The 15,866-nt window shown below is 47.3% G+C and overlaps 1 protein-coding gene and 1 pseudogene across 1 annotated transcript in view; both read left to right on the top strand.

Annotated features, from left to right (window-relative positions):
• Window positions 1-2,984: 2,984 nt before the first annotated feature.
• Window positions 2,985-15,866, top strand: part of MTHFD1L (methylenetetrahydrofolate dehydrogenase (NADP+ dependent) 1 like) — a 197,224-nt gene continuing 184,342 nt past the window's right edge. The window contains exons 1-4 of the mRNA XM_003797876.3: window positions 2,985-3,300; window positions 10,677-10,761; window positions 12,786-12,836; window positions 12,929-12,982. Coding sequence (XP_003797924.1) covers window positions 3,083-3,300; window positions 10,677-10,761; window positions 12,786-12,836; window positions 12,929-12,982 — 408 coding nt within the window. The 5' untranslated portion in view covers window positions 2,985-3,082. The remainder of the gene's footprint in view (window positions 3,301-10,676; window positions 10,762-12,785; window positions 12,837-12,928; window positions 12,983-15,866) is intronic.
• Window positions 13,634-13,728, top strand: LOC111727832 (annotated as a pseudogene).

Genomic DNA, 15,866 nt, shown 5'->3' with positions numbered 1-15,866 from the left:
AAAATTTTTTAAAAGCTATGGGGGGGTCTCGCTATGTTCTCTGTGCAGGTCTCAGACTCCTGGGCTCAATCAATCCTCCCACCTCGGCCTGTAGCTGTGATTACAAGCGTGAGCCACTGATGTGTTTTCTGAGAACTGTTTCTGCCAAGGGGAACTGACTAATGTTACCACAGTGTGGACCATCATTGCTCTACTTCCCGATCCTTCCCCAGCACACAGGAGAACCTGGATGCCTAGCTACTGAGTAAGTGAATAAAAGGATTCTCAGAACAGTATTATTTTATATATCAAAAATTGGGGCCAATTCTCCCATTCCCCACACTTAGCTATAAGCAGTCACTAATGTACTTTCTGTCTCTACAGACTGGCCTATTCCAGACACTTTGTAGAAATGGGATCACACAATATGTGGTCTCTACAGGTGGAGCAGCAAATGTCACTGCTATAGTAGTTACTATTGGAACTTCTCAAGAACAGGGATGGGGTAACTTTTCTCTTGTGACTAGTAGCTTGGTGATTCAATAGTGTTCAACAAATGTCTGATAAATGAATGGTCCCCATTTTAAGGATGAGACAGATAAGCCTCCAAAGGGTTATGTGATTTGCCTAAGATCATAATGGCAGTAGGAAAATATGTGATTCAAGTCTCATAGTTCGTTCCTTACTTGCACGGAACCTAACTTCTGGCTGGTGCGGTGGCTCATGCCTATAATCCTAGTACTTGGGGAGGCCAAGGTGAGAAGACTGCTTGAGGTCAGGAGTTGGAGACTAGCCCAAGCAATTTTCTATTTCTACTAAAAATAAAAAAAAAAAATAGCCAGGGATGGTGGTCCCTATAGTCCCAGCTACTTGGGAGGCTGAGGCAGGATTGCTTGAACCCAGGAGTTCCAGGGCTTACAGTGAGCTATGATCACACTACTGCACTCTAGCCTGTAGCTCAGTGGTGAGGGTACTGGCCACATAAACCACCCGGGCCTGCTAAACAACAATGACAACTACAACAAAAAAATCTCTGGGCGTTATGGCAGATGCCTGTAGTCCCAGCTACTAGGGAAGCTGAGGCAAGAGAATAGCTTAAGCCCCAGAGTCTGAGGTTGCTGTCAGCTGTGATGCCATAACACTCTACTGAGGGCAACATAATGAAACTCTGTCTCAAAAAAAAAAAAAAAAAAAAAAGAAAGAAAGAAAGAAAAAAAAACAACCATAACTTCTGCTATGTCTTCTAAGTTGTAAAATACTGGCACTGTGTCCCTCATAGTTGTGAAACCGTTAGCTCTTTCTGTTCCCATCTTGTCAGATGTGCAATCATCCTACAATGAAAAAGACAAACAATAGTGTAAGATTAGGTTCAGGCAAACTCCCAGCTCTGCCAGTAAACCAGCTGACTCCAGTTTGCCAAGATTGAACATCGGGACCATAATCTTCAACTCCTTACATTTGTTAGAATTAAATGAGGTATCTTTCCAGCACCCAGTATAGTGCTTAGCTAATGGAACACTAGCATCTCTGATTTGTACTGTCTTACTTGGGAATAAGATTATAAAGTTATAATCTGATTCTCACTTGGGAATTATAAGATTACAAAGTTACAACCCTATTCCCATTTTTACAAAATTACAGATAGCCCTATGTATTCTTGGGTTCAGGATCCCTGGATTCAACCCAGCCTGGAATGAAAAAAAAATTTTTTTTGTTGTTTTTTGGAGACAGAGTCTCACTTTGTCACCCTCAGTAGAGTGCCAAGGCATCATTGCTCCCAGCAACCTCAAATTCTTGGGCTCAAGTGATCCTCTTTGCCTCAGCTTTTGAAGTTGCTAGGACTACAGGCACCTGCCACAATGCCTGACTTGTTTTTCCATTTTCAGTAGAGATAGGGTCTACTTTGCTCAGCTGGTCTGGAACTCCTGACCTCAGGCATCCCACATGCCTCTGCCTCCCAGAGTGCTAGGATTACAGTTATGAGCCACCATCCCCAGCCAAAATATTTGGGAAAAAAAAAAGCAGGAAAAAAATAACAGTACAACAATAAAAAATAATATAAATAAAATATAATACAGTACATGTATAATGACTATTTTACATAGCATTTACAGTATAGTAGGTATTATAAATACAGACAGTCGTAGAATAACATCATTTTGTTCAACTCAGTTTTGTTATAACTTTGATGAGAAAGGGAGGACCCCTTGAGACCAGACTGGGCCACAGAGCAAGAGACCCCATCTCTACAAAAAATAGCTGGCCGGCCCACAGTCCCAGCAACCGGGAAGGCAAAGCCCGAGGCTAGTTAGAGCCAGGAGTTGGAGGATGCACTGAACTAATATCTCACTACGGCATTCCAGCCTGGGGCAACAAGAGCAAGACTCCACTCAAAAAATTTAAAAAGTATATGGGCAGATATACTTGAGTTATACGGAAATCTTATGCCGTTTTTTATCAGGAACTTGGGCATCCTTGGATTTTGGTAAATTTGGGAGGCCCTGAAGTCAAGTAGAACTGCTTAATCCTTTTAAGGTTGTAAGAAGAGTATAGTTTTCTCCGTTTTATTGATTAAGCCCCAAGGGTCACAGAGGTTAAGTAACCTGCCTATGGCTGCAAAGTCAACATTACAATTCCAAAGCCTAAGTGACCATCTACGTAGTAAATCCAAGCCCCCGCCCCCCCCAATCTACACTTGAGGTCTTGAGATGGCAGTCCAGACAGTGTATTGCCACCTGAGGATTGAGGGTCCTATCAGCATTTTCCCTGCAGAAGGGTAAGATATGTAGTCTTAGGGAAGGGTGCGGGCCCTGCCTGATGCCCCACCCTCCCACTTGTGTCACCAACCAAAAGAAAGTGCCGGAAAGCCTACCCCTGACATCAAGGCTACTCTCGCCGGCCCCCGCCCTCCCGACGTCACGGCCACTAGGTGCAGTGCCCGCCTAGGGGCCCCTGCTGGGCCGAGAAGGAAGAGCCAGGTCCTTCCCGCTGCTGGCCCGTTACCTGCCAGCCCCGCTCTCCCTGGCACCCGCCCGGCCACCCTCGGGAAGAACTTGACATCCCGGTGCTTCGCAGCCGCATTGCTGCATCACCGCGCCGCACCATGAGCAAGCGCCTGCAGCTAGTTCTGCGCCAGCTCTGCCGCTCGCCGCTGCCCCCGGGCCCGCCGCGCCGTTTCCGCGTGCCCTGCCGAGCCAGCAGCGGCGGCTGCAGTGGCGGCCGAGAGGGCCTGCTCGGGCAGCGGCGGCCGCAGGACGGCCAGGCCCGGCGCGGCTGCAGTCCCGGAGGCCGGGCGCCCGCGGCGCTGGACTCCATCGTCAGGTGAGCGTCCGGCCTGGCCCTGGCGGTCTCGGCGGGGTCCGGGAGCCGCGGTTGGCGGGGAGGCTCGCGGGGCCGGGAATACTTGGGGCCGACTAGTTAGGGGAGCCTGACGTTTGGCCAGGGGAAGCGCGGGTTCGGGGAAGGCGGCGGAGTGCGCGGGCGGAGGACGGGGGCGCCCCGGGGCCGAGCGAGCTGGGGAATCGGGCGGGCGAGAGCATCCCCGGCCGGCGCGGCCTCCCGCCCTACACGCCCCGCTCCACGTGCGCCGCCGGCTCTGATGCAATCGCGCCGGGCGCCCAGACAGGAAAGGGGCGGCGCGGCGGAGGGCGGGAGCCGGGAGCCGGGAGGGGGTGCGGGCTGGTGCTGTGCGCCCGCCAGTCCGGAGTTCGGGGCAGGGCGGCCCCCACCCGGCTCCGAGAGGGCTCTGCGCCGGCGGCGTCGGCTTCTGGCAGCCACCGATGCGTTGAAGTTGGCCTTCTCCCCGGCGCCTCCGCCTCCTGCGGGGGTCGGGGGGGAGGGTTCCGCGATCGGCGTCACCACGTCCTGAAAGTTCCGTGGTGCCGGGTCCGCCGGGTAATCCGCGAGACGAGCCGCGGATAGATCACGGGCACCTGGTTCCCGGCCACGCACCTGGAGCTCCGCGCGCAGCCGTACCGGGAAGGCGCGCTCGGGCCCCAGCGCGCCTCGGGAACTCCGGGCCGGGCCGCCGCAGTCCCCCGCTGGAGGCGCCACCTGCGCTCCCAGCGCGTTCTCACCCTTCGCTCGCACGCTCAGACTCCCGGCCCCCAGTGGGAGAGGGAGCCTTGGAGAAGCGTGGTCGCTAGGACCCAGACCGTGCAGAGTGGGGCGGCAAAGCCCCCTCCTGCCTCCCTGCGAACTAGCCAGCCCGGGGAAGGAGTTCCAGCCTGTCATTTCCACGTGCAAGCTGCTCTACCGCCTGTCCTCACAGCCTCTTCCTATTTTTTCTAGCCTTCATTTTTAAGGTCATTGCCTGCCCACCCTGCACCTCTCCTCCCTCTCTCCTGCCCTACCTCCTTCCTCGTCTCTTCCTCCCCTCTCTCTGTAATATGAATTTCTCTTTTTTTTTTGTGACGTAATTTTTTTCAAGTCTTTATTCTGTGTTTATCTTTTGTATAGTTCAGATTGCATTTTTATCTTTTTTTTTAACTTCAGAATATTAGGGGATGCACGTTTTGTTTACATGCCCCGTTTTTGTACGGATTGAGTCACAGTTATACCCGTAAGCGTGCTCTTCACCCAGATAGCGTGCGCTGTACCTAATACCGTAGCTGTAAATTTACCCCTCCCCGCCCTGCCCGCCCCTGTAATATGAGTTTCTGAGGCTGTTCAGATGTGGCAGATTCTAAGGGGCTGGATTGTGTCTCACAGTCACTATTGGCTAGGTGGCAGTCAGGGCATATTTGACATCGCCTGCACCTGCATATTGCTGCCCCTTGAGTTATGCGCCTGGTTTACCAAATTTCAGCCCTGCAAGGAATTCCCCCTGACTTGTATAAAAAGGGTATGTAGTGGGGGGAATTTGGCTAGAAGTCACCTGGAATAGACATCCAGAAGTGTGGAGAATCGGTAGAAAAGTTAAAGAATGAGCTCCCTCAAAAGCCCAGTGACCCATTATACTGATGGTGCGACTAGATGACCTCCATTCAGAAATGTTTCAGTTGGCAGTGCAGGTAAAGGTCGTTTTAGGAAATAGTATGATTTCTGGTTGTTGTCTGTCAGCCCTCTGATGACATCTGGTAGAATCAAGGAAGCACTGGCGGCATCAAAACTTGCAGAATGGGTCTCAGCAACTGAATGAACACCCCAGGGACAAAAATGATGTGATCTAAGGAATGCTAGACTTGAAGAAATGCTGCCAACACTTTTTTTTTTTTTAGACAGTCTCACTTTGTTACTTTTGATAGAGTGCTAGGGCATCATAGCTCACAGCAACCCCAAACTCTTGGGCTCAAGTGATACTTTTGCCTCAGTTTTTCATTTTTGGTAGAGATGGAGTCTCACTCTTGCTTAGGCTGGTCTGGAACTGGTGAGCTTAAAGGATCCACCTACCTCAGCCTCCCAGAGTGCTAGGACTACAGGCATGAGCCACCATGACTGGCAGCTGCCAACACTCTTGTGGCACAGAGGGTGATATTATGTGTGTGTGTGTACAACAAGAACAAAAGCTACTTGGAGCCTGCAAGAGAGCCCAAGAGCTTGAGGTTGCTATAAGCTGTGATGCCATGGCACTCTACTGAGGGCGATAAAGTGAGATTCTGTCTCTTAAAAAAAGAAAGAAAGTGGAGGTGAAGAAAGTGGTTTCTTGCGATGAAATCTTCTCCTGGTGAAGATGCTATGAACACTATTGAAATACCAACAAAGGATTGAGAATATTCCTGCAAGTAAGCACAGTAGGACCTCTGTACACTGACCACCCAAGGGACTGTAACAAACTGGTAAACATATGGCAGTGGTCAGCAGAAGGAACGAGGCTTTCTCTATATACATGCAGTGTGTATTCAGTCTATGAGAATTAGGTCAACTCAAGAAGGTGGTCAGTCCTGGGGAAGTAGGGATGTCATCCTACCTCCTCGGGACTGCTCTCCTCTAGAGTGCTGTGCTATCATAGCTCACAGCAACCTCAAACTCTTGAGCTCAAGTGATTCTCTTGCCTCAGCCTCCCAAGTAGCTGGGACTATTTTTTAGAGACAGGGTCTCTGTCTTGCTCAGGCTGGTCTCGAACCCGTGAGCTCAAGCAATCCACCTGCCTCGGCCTCCCGGAGTACTATTATTACAGGTGTGAGCCACCATGCCTGACCTAGATTAGTATTTTTCTGAAATGTAGAATATTACTAATTAATAGGCTCGACATTCAGGGATATACCTAAGTTGGTAGTTTTCAGTAACATTACCAGCTGCTTTCTCTTAAACACTTTGGCTTGGCCACAGCTAGCTGCAGGGGAGGCAAGGAGCATGGCCATTATTACAAGGCAGCTCCTCTAACACACATCATTGCACACAAAACCAGGAGAGGAACGTGAGTCCCTGGTAGTTGCAGAGATAGACACACATTCAGGGTAATGGTTGTTACCATCTTTAGTAATAGATGACTGGGTTTTAGCTACACATGGCAGCCCACCTAGAGAACCCCACACTGCCTTCCACAGTTCTCAGTCAGAAAGGAAGCAGACAAGGCTATTTTTCTTCCCCCAAGGACACAGAAATCTCTGACTGGAAACACGTTTGCTACTTTTTAGATTTGTTGAGCCTGGTGTCTCCTTTCTTGCTTGCTTGCTTTGCTTGGAACTGTAAGAATAGAGAGTAACCCAAAGAATGAAACATTACACCTAAGGCAAGTTATAGGGAGCTTGAGCCAGTTTTGTTAACTTCGGTGGTAACAGCATTGAACCCCCTTTACGGGCCTACACAGACCTGCCTCTGAGACAGTGTGGGGTTCGGTTCCGCGCCACCACAATGAAGCAAATGTCACAATAAAATGAGTCACAGGAATTTGTTGATTTCCTAGTACCTGTAAAAGTTAATGTTTACCCATTAACTATACGATAGTCTCCTAACTGTGCAATAGCCTATGTCTAAAAGAACCATGCGTACCTTAACTGGAAATAGTTTATTTTCAAAAAATGCCAATGATATCTGAGCCTTCAGCAAGTTCTGATCTCTTTGTTGGCGGGAACACTTGCCTTCATGTTGATGTCTATTGACTGAACGAGGTGGTGGTTGCTGAAGGGTGGAGTGGCTGTGGCGATTTCTTAAAATAGGACAATGAAGTTTGCTGCATTGAAGGACTTTTCCATTCAAGAAAATTTCTCTTTGTCACGTGATGCTGTTTGGTAGCATTTTACCCACAGTAAAACAACATTCAAAATTAGAGGCAATCCTCTCAAACCCTGCTGCTACTTATCAAGCACTGTAGAACCTCCATTGTTGACCACCTCGTTGAGTTGACCTAGTTTTCATAGACAGGACACGCACTGCATGTATGCAGAGTAGACCTTGTTCCTTCTGCTGACCACCTCCATATGTTTACCAGTTTGTTACAGTCCCTTGGGTGGCCAGTGTACAGAGGTCCTACTGTGCTTACTTGCAGGAATATTCTCAATCCTTTGTTGGCATTTCAATAGTGTTCACAGCATCTTTTCAAGGAATAGATTTCATCGCAAGAAACCACTTTCTTCACCTCCACTTTCTTCACTGTCCATTTGTTTAAGTTTGATCCTGAGATTGCAGCAGTTCAGACACATCTTCAGGTTCCACTTCTAATTTGAGTTCTCTTGCTGTTTTTTGCTCATGCTGGTCTTGAACTTCTGAGTTGGGGTGATCCCTCAGCCTGGGCTTCCCAGAGTGTTAGGATTACCAGCATGAGCCACCATGCCCAGCCACTTCTTTTTTTTTTTTCTTGACACAGTCTCACTCTGTCACTCTGGGTGACATCATCACAGCTCACAGCAACCGCAAACTCTTGGGCTTAAGCAATCTTGCCTTACCCTCCCCAGTAGCTGGGACCAAAGATGTGTACCACCATGCCTTGCTAAATTTTCTGGGGGTTTGTAGTCAGGGTCTCACTGTATTGCTCAGGCTTGGCCTCAAGCCATCTTCCCACCTCAGTCTCCCAAAGTGCTGGGATTAGCAGTGTGACCCTTTGGTCCTGGCCAGCAACCCGCATTTTTACCAAGCTCTCCAGATTATCCTTATACCGAGAGCTTCTCAGGGTCTACACCCCAGGGCCTTTCCAGGCCAACCCAAAGTGGCCTAATCAGCAGTTATGACAGGCTGGAGAGAGTGTAGCATATGGACCTGCGTCACAATTGTTGGACAGATGGATGTCAGAGCTCACTTATAAGGTGATTTGTGAATTCTCCACATGCTCTTAGTTACTCAACACAGTAGTATAATTGATTGGCTGGGAATTAATTTGCTTTATCCCAAGTGTTTCTTTTTTTGAGACAGGTTCTCACTTTGTCATCCTTGGTAGGGTGCCGTGACATCATGGCTCACAGCAACCTCAAACTCTTGGCCACAAGCAATCCTCTTACCTCAGTCTCCTGAACAGCTGGGACTATAGGCACCTGCCACAAGGCCTGGCTATTTTTATTTTTACTTTTTGTAGAGACAGAGTCTCACTTTATCACTCTTGGTAGAGTGCCGTAGCATCACACAGCTCACAGCAACCTCCAGCTCTTGGGCTTAGGCAATTTTCTTGCCTCAGCCTCTCGAGTAGCTGGGACTGTAGGCGCCCGCCACAATGTCCAGCTATTTTTTGTTGTAGTTTGGCCAGAGCTGGGTTTGAACCTGCCACCCTTGGTGTATTGGGCTGGTCCCCTACTCACTAAGCCACAGGAGCTGCCCCCTGATATTTTTAGAGACGGGGCCTTGCTTTTGCTCAGACTGATCTTGAACTCCACTCACCTCGGCCTCCCAGAGTGAACCACTGTGCTGGGACTATCCCAAGTGATTCCAAAAAAATAGGACAGAAATGGTCACAGGTCACAGATACTTGCCTGCCCTCCCAGTCTACTTGTAGCTCAGTTAGCAGAAGAAAGGCTGATCCTGGTTGAAGCTTTTAAACTTTTTCTGAACACCCTCCCTCCTTGACCTCCTCCTGGTGAGCTGTGTCCTTTAGTCTCATTCGTCTGTTCCCTCTGAAAACTGGGAGAACCTGCCAGAGCCTTTTAGTCCCTGGCAATTTACTGCTGATGGTATCTGGCTGGAGCTTTACCACCTTGCTTTTTTTTTTTTTTGGCTGGGGTTGGGTTTGAACCTGCTATCTCCAGCATATGGGGCTGGTGCCCTACTCCTTTGAGCCACAGGCGCCACCCATTCACCTTGATTTTTTTTTGCAAGACTCCACGGGAGACCAAAACCCAAGTTTTTCAATGGTCTTAACACTGAAGCTGGAGCTGCCTTGGTTGAACCCGTAGTCTGTGGGGAGAGGGGGAAACCATTTCCTAGGAGTGTTCATGGTGAAGGTGGCCTCTGAAATCACTCATCCTGGAAGGCTTCAGAAGGAACACCTGGCCCCCACCATATTGACCTAGGCTTGCCCCAGCCTGGGCTGGCACCTCCAGGGAGGCCAAGGTAAAGGTGACCTCTGCTGGGCCATTAGGAAGTCCAAATGCAGACTGCACTGCCCTGAGAAGTGAGGAGCTTTTTTCCCAGGACTAGGAGGTCTTTGTAGAGCTGTCAGATTTGCTATGTGCTCTGTGTTTGTGCAACCTCTCTTTCCTTCCTTTCCTTCTTTCTGTTCCTTCCTTACACTCTGGCCCCGAACCTTATCCTGATAACTTCCTGTCCAGCAGCAAGCCCCTCCCTACCCCATCCTCACTACCCTTCCCCATCTTTGTTTGTTTTCCCAATGGACCCCAAATTTTCTTTTCTAAGCAGGTAGAGGTATGGTGGAGGAAGAAGATTATTTAAAATAGAAACCCAAACCTTTTTTTTTTAGAGACAGAGTCTCACTCTGTCACTCTGGGTAGAGTGCTGTGGCGTCATCAGAGCTCACAGCAACCTCAAACTCCTGGGTTCATGCCATCCTCTTGCCTCAGCCTCCAAGTAGCTAGGATAACAGATGTCCACCAGGACACTGGTAGTTTTTCTGTTTTAGTAGAGAAGGGGTCTCAACTCTTGCTCAGGCTTGTTTTGAACTCCTGAGCTCAAGCAATCCACCTGCCTCAGCCTCCCAGAGAGCTAGAGTCAGGGGCATGAGCCATCACGCCGAGCTCCAAACTTTTTATTATAGTAAACTTGGAAAACACAAGGGAAAAAACCACCTCAATTACTGTTGACATCTAATAGTTTGTCTCCCTCAGCATATTTTTAGAAATGGGTTTTATACTGTGTTACTATCTTGCTTTCATTGTTATCCTGCACACTGCATTGTCAATCTACAAGGAAGTAGCAGAGGCAGAATTAATATACATATTAATATAAGTGGAGAGTAATATAAACTTGAGGATTGCAACTGAGTAGCATAAATTTCAAGTTAAGGAGCAGCAGTTGTAAGTGAGTCTTTAAAGGAAAAAGTCCCCGTGTAACTGCTGCTAATCCACTTTAAACTACTTTTAAGGGGAAGGTTGAGAGTGAGGCTGCTAGTCTGGAACAAATGACTTTTCCAGTTGTCCCCAGGCGTGGGTGTGAGGAGGAGGGGATGGTTGAAGTCCCCCGTCCGGTCTCTGGGCCCCAGTTCCCCACCCAGACTGCCCTGAGCTATTTTTCTTTTCTCTGTATACTTAGGACATCCTTCTGTTTTCTCATTCTTTTCACTTGTAATAACAAACATTCTGCGCAAACGTGTTGTGTCAGTTCTTTCTACTTATTAACCAAGAAATGACCGTGTTGTTTTTCTTTTCACAACGCAGAGAAGTCATACAGAATTCAAGAGAAACTCTGAGGTTATTGCAAGAAAAAAACCCTGCCTTTAAGCCAGTTCTTGCTATTATTCAGGTAAGCTGACCACAGCGCTCAGTCCTACGATTTGGGGATGCCCTTTCAGTCTAAAAAAAATGCATGCAAAAGACCGTCCACATCTCTTGTCAGAGAAGGGCTGGCTGGGTTGGAAGTGCTGTGGGTTTCCCTTTCAAATTTTGCTTCCTTGGGGTCTCGGCAGGTCCTTCCCTGTTTGTAAGCTGTCTCTTATGAGTCTTCCTCTCTGAGGCTTTCAGAGGTCGGGAGGGAGGCACCCACATAGCACTCCGCGACTATAGCACAGTGCTTATAGTGCCAGCCAGCCACATACACCAAGGCTGGCGGGTTTGAACCCAGCCCAGGCCACCTAAACAATGACAGCTGCAAGAAAAAAATAGCCAGGCTTTGTGGCGGGCACTTGCAGTCCCAGCTACTTGGGAGGCTGAGGCAAGAGAATCACTTAAGTCCAAGAGTTTGAGGTTGCTGTGAGCTGTGATGCCAAGGCACTCTACCTAGGGCAATAGCTTGAGACTGTCTCAAAAAAAGAATAAATAAATACAAATAAAAATAAATAAATAAATAAAATTTATTTGGGTATTTGTGACCTTTTTACCTGATATCTTTTTTATTTGCCTTTTTGGGGGGAGGGGAGCAGAGCTGGGTTTGAACCTGCCACCTCTGGCATATGGGACTGGCGCCCAAACCTTTTGTGCCATGGGCTTGAGACAGAGTCTTCTTTTGTCACCCTCTGTAGAGTGCTATGGTGTCATAGCTCACAGCAACTTCAAAGTCTTAGGCTCAAGCAATTCTCTTGCCTCAGCCTCCCTAGTAGCTGGGACTTCAGGTGTTCTCCACAATGCCTGGCTATTTAAAAATTTTTTTTTGCCTTGCCCCTTCCATCATGTGAAGCACACAGCTATTTTTAGAGACCAGATCTCGCTTTTGCTCAGGCTGGTCTCGAACCTGTGAGCTCAGGCAATTCACCTGCCTCAGCCTCCCAGAGTGCTAAGATTGCAGGCATGAGCCACAGCGCCTTGCCTTTACCTGATATCTAAAAGCCTGCTATGAGGTTCCACAGCCAAGGGCCAAAAGTCATCACCACATCAGAAGGGCTTTGCAAGCCTCGGATATCTTTTGGCTGCAGCCCCCTGGTTCTGAGCTGCAGTTGGCACTGTTTGCCATCCTGATTGGCACACTGTGTGGTGGCAGGTGCCGAGGGAAGATGAGGTGAGCCAAGCCTGTGAGCTAACACAGCCCAACGGTTGGGTATTTGGCGTGTGCTTCGTGTGTCAAAATAACAGCCTCTAGTCCCATCAGCACTATTTTGAAGACTGTAGTGCTCCGCTTCAGTTTCTTACATTCTTTGAGAGCTATGTCCCCTTGCAAAGAAAAATTAGAACAATAGAAAAAAAATTAGATTGGGAGCATGGGGCTCCTGGGACTCTTTGGCTCTCTACCTGGGGGCAAACCATTGAAACTCCTGTCTGTGTCCTCATTTAGAGAGGGGTGCTTGCTGTGTTACCACGAGTGTCTTACAATATGAGGGATTTTTATTTATTTATTTATTTTGAGACAGAGTCTCACTTTGTCACCCTTGGTAGAGTGCCATCATAACTCACAGCAACCTCAAACTCTTGGTCTTAAGTGATTCTCTTGCCTCAGCCTCCCAAGTATTTGGGACTACAGGTGCCCGCCACAATACTCAGCTATTTTTAGAGACAGCTGTCTCATCCTGGCTCAGGCTGGTCTCGAACCTGTGATCTCAGGCAATCCACCTGCCTTGGCCTCCCAGAGTGCTAGGATTATAGGAGTGAGCCACCGCTTCTGGCCCAGGGATTTTTATTTTTTTTAAAAGTGGTATAACTTGAAAGTCTGAGAAGTTAATATGTTCACAAATACTTCCCATTGGTCCTTTTTTGTAAGCAGTATGATTCTTTCTCTGCATGTTCCTCATCCTCTTTGTAATTAGATGATTTATGATCACAAAATCGGTCTCTATTGTTTTTTGTGCCTTTTCAAGATACTTTTATGTTGTTACCTTCTCTTTCCTCCCATCTCCTAAGGCAGGTGATGATAACTTGATGCAGGAAATCAACCAGAATTTGGCTGAGGAGGTGAGGACTGTTGGTTTTTAAAAAAATATTGATGATAATTTTTAGCAATATATTCTGTTAGAGTGACAGATGACCTTGTGTTCCCTTTTCAGGCTGGTCTGAACATCACTCACATTTGCCTTCCCCCAGACAGCAGTGAAGCCGAGGTAATTCATTCCTGCTGGGCCCTTAAACTCGTACTTCCCTTTCCTCCTTAGACGTATTAGCACCTTTTAACATGGCTGGAACAGAACCGGCTTTTCTTACAGCTGAGTTGTGAGAGGGAAGAGTTCACTTTTTTCTCTGGTGTAAATGCTCCTTGTTGATCGCTTTGTCCTTGACGGCATGTTTCTCTGGAAGACTTGAGCTCCCCTTGGTGATTTTAGTTGGGTTTCTTCAGCTGCAGTGGCAGCACCATTTAATGGAAATTGGCAGGCTGTGGGTATCTGGAGGACTGTCCTGGTCATGCTCTGTCCTGGCAGGTTGCTTGACCTTGGGCCATTCCTTTGGCTTGTCTGGGTCACAGTTGTCTATGGAATAAAAGAACAAGACCAAATGATCTGCAGGGTCCTTTCCAGGCTAACATTCTGTGTTTCCTTCTGTGGCTTGTAGGGGAAGCTGAGTCAACACACCCATAGTATTCCTTTAGCGCTGTTGTTCGAGTGATCTGGTTGTTTCTGCCAGCAGAGAATGACAACCTTCCCAGGTGTCAGGCCCTCTACTCTGCTACTTTTGTTGTGCTGTCTTCTGGTGGTGTTTCACCTCTACCTGTGACACTAACAGTCTAGCCACTGTCATGTAAAAAATAAGTTCACTGCTTGCTTCAGCAGCACATATTCTAAAATTGGAACAACACAGAGAAGCATGGCCCTGCACAGGATGAACACAGATTCATGAAGCAGTCCATTTTTTTTATGCCATGGAATCCTATTCAGCCATTAAAAAGATGGAGACCCTATATCTTTTGTATTAACCTGGATGGAGTTGAAACACATTCTTCTTAATAAATTATCACAAGCATGGAAAAGCAAGTATCCAAGGTACTCAATACTAATATGAAGCCAGTAGATGATTTAATACGCACTCGCATAAGAGGAAAAACTCGAATCAATTCAAGTTGGGGAGGAGGATGAGTGGCTCCCACCTAATGGGCACAGCGTCAGGGTATATGGCGCACCTTACGTGGGGGCGGGACCCAACTGCAACAGGGACTGTACTTAACAAATGCAAACATTGTAGCCTAATTGTTTGTACCCACACATTAATCTGAAATTTAAAAAAAGAAAAAGAAGTCCAGACTTAGTAAGAGAATTACTTGAAAGGATTATAGGAAGATAAGCAAAGGGACTCTGGTGATTGGGGCAGTGGTTTGGAAGGTGGCCTGAGGGGACAGTGGATCAGAGAGTGTTTTACCCTGAGGCTGGCCTCAGGAGGGGCTGTCTGCTGGCTCCAGCTGGGGGGGGGGGGTCAAAGTTCAAGGACCTAGAGGAGGGAGAGAAGCGTACCCAAAGTGTGGTTAACAAGGCTTTTGATCTGACTGAAGAGTGAGCTAAGCATTTCCATGAGACAATGAATAGGACCGTCTAGGGTCGGTGTCTGACTGTGTCCCCCTTTGCGGGGCATGGGTGAGTCTTTGTCACATGAGGAAGAATATACTTTGTGATACACAGAGGGTGGAGGATTTCTTAACTTTCTCTCTTTTCTAGGATCAGCTGAAGTTCAGTATTGTCACCAGCAAGAAAATGGAAGGACAAAGACAGGCTCCCACTCTCTTCCCCTTAAGGACATTTCCTGAAAGTCAATCTTCTTCCCTTCCATTGGTCCAGCCTCATAGTCCGGCCACCCTGCATGTGAGGCTGGGAAGTGCAGTCTTTAGTGTAGACCATCTATTAGCACAGCTAAAAATCAAGAGTTTATTACTAAGAAAGAAGGGAAATAGAGATTGGGCAATAGCATCTTCCCCACTTGCCTTTGTTATATGTTACAAATGTCCACAGTATCTTATGTAACAGATATTAAGACACCTATGATACAAGTGTTAACAGCTTGCAAAGAGATTTGCTGTCCATTTGCGGAAGGGCATGCATTGCAGCAGAACTGGAATTTCTATGGGTTGGTTTGCCACTGATATTGATAGCCCTTGACTTTTTTTTTCCTGTTGTTTATAATTGACAGATAATAATTCTACATGTTTGTGGGGTATAGTGTGATGTTTCAATACATGTGTGTGTTGTATAATGATCAGACCAAGGTAGTTATATCAAACTGTTATTTCTTTGTAGTGATAACTTTCTAGATCTTCTTTTCTAGTTATCTTTTTTTTTTTTTTTTTAGATTTAGTCTCATTCTGTTGCCCAGGCTAGAATATGGTGGCATCATATCTCACAGCAACCTCAAACTCTTGGTGATCCTCTTGCCTAGGCCTCCCTAGTAGTTGGGACTACAGACACCCAACACAAGGCCTGGCTAGTTTTTCTATCTTTAGTGGAGATGGGGTTTTGCACCTGTTCAGGCTGGTCTGGAACTCCTGAGCTCAAGCAGTCCACCTGCTTCAGAGAGCTAGGATTACAGATATGAACCACTATGCCTGGCCTTTTCTAGCTATCTTGAGGTATACAGTGTATTATTATTAGTTTACAGTTACCTTACTATGTGATAGAGCCCAGAACTTATTCTTCCTACCTAACTATGACTTTGTACCTGTGAGCTGACCTCTCCCATCTCACATCCCTCCCCTCCCACCATTTTATTCTTTTTCTATGAGATCAGTTTTCCTGGATTGCATGGGTAAGTGAGATCGGATGGCATTTGTATTTCTGTGCCTCTTATTTCACTTACCATAATATCCTCCAGCTTCATTCATGTTGCTGTAAAAACAGGGCTTCATTACTTTTTATAGCTGAATAGTGTTCCATTGTGTAAATATAACCACATTTTCTTTATTCATTCATCCCTTAAAGAATGTGTGGGTTGACGCCATCCCTTGGTTATTGTGAATAGTGCTGTAATAAACATGGAGTCCAGGTATTTTCCTTTTTTTTTTTTTTTTTT

This window comes from Otolemur garnettii, unplaced genomic scaffold (assembly GCF_000181295.1).
Source record: "Otolemur garnettii isolate 467f Iridium unplaced genomic scaffold, OtoGar3 scaffold00126, whole genome shotgun sequence".
NCBI classification, from domain to species: domain Eukaryota; kingdom Metazoa; phylum Chordata; class Mammalia; order Primates; family Galagidae; genus Otolemur; species Otolemur garnettii.
Note: the sequence above shows the minus strand (reverse complement) of the source record. Positions and strands in the feature narration are given on the sequence as shown.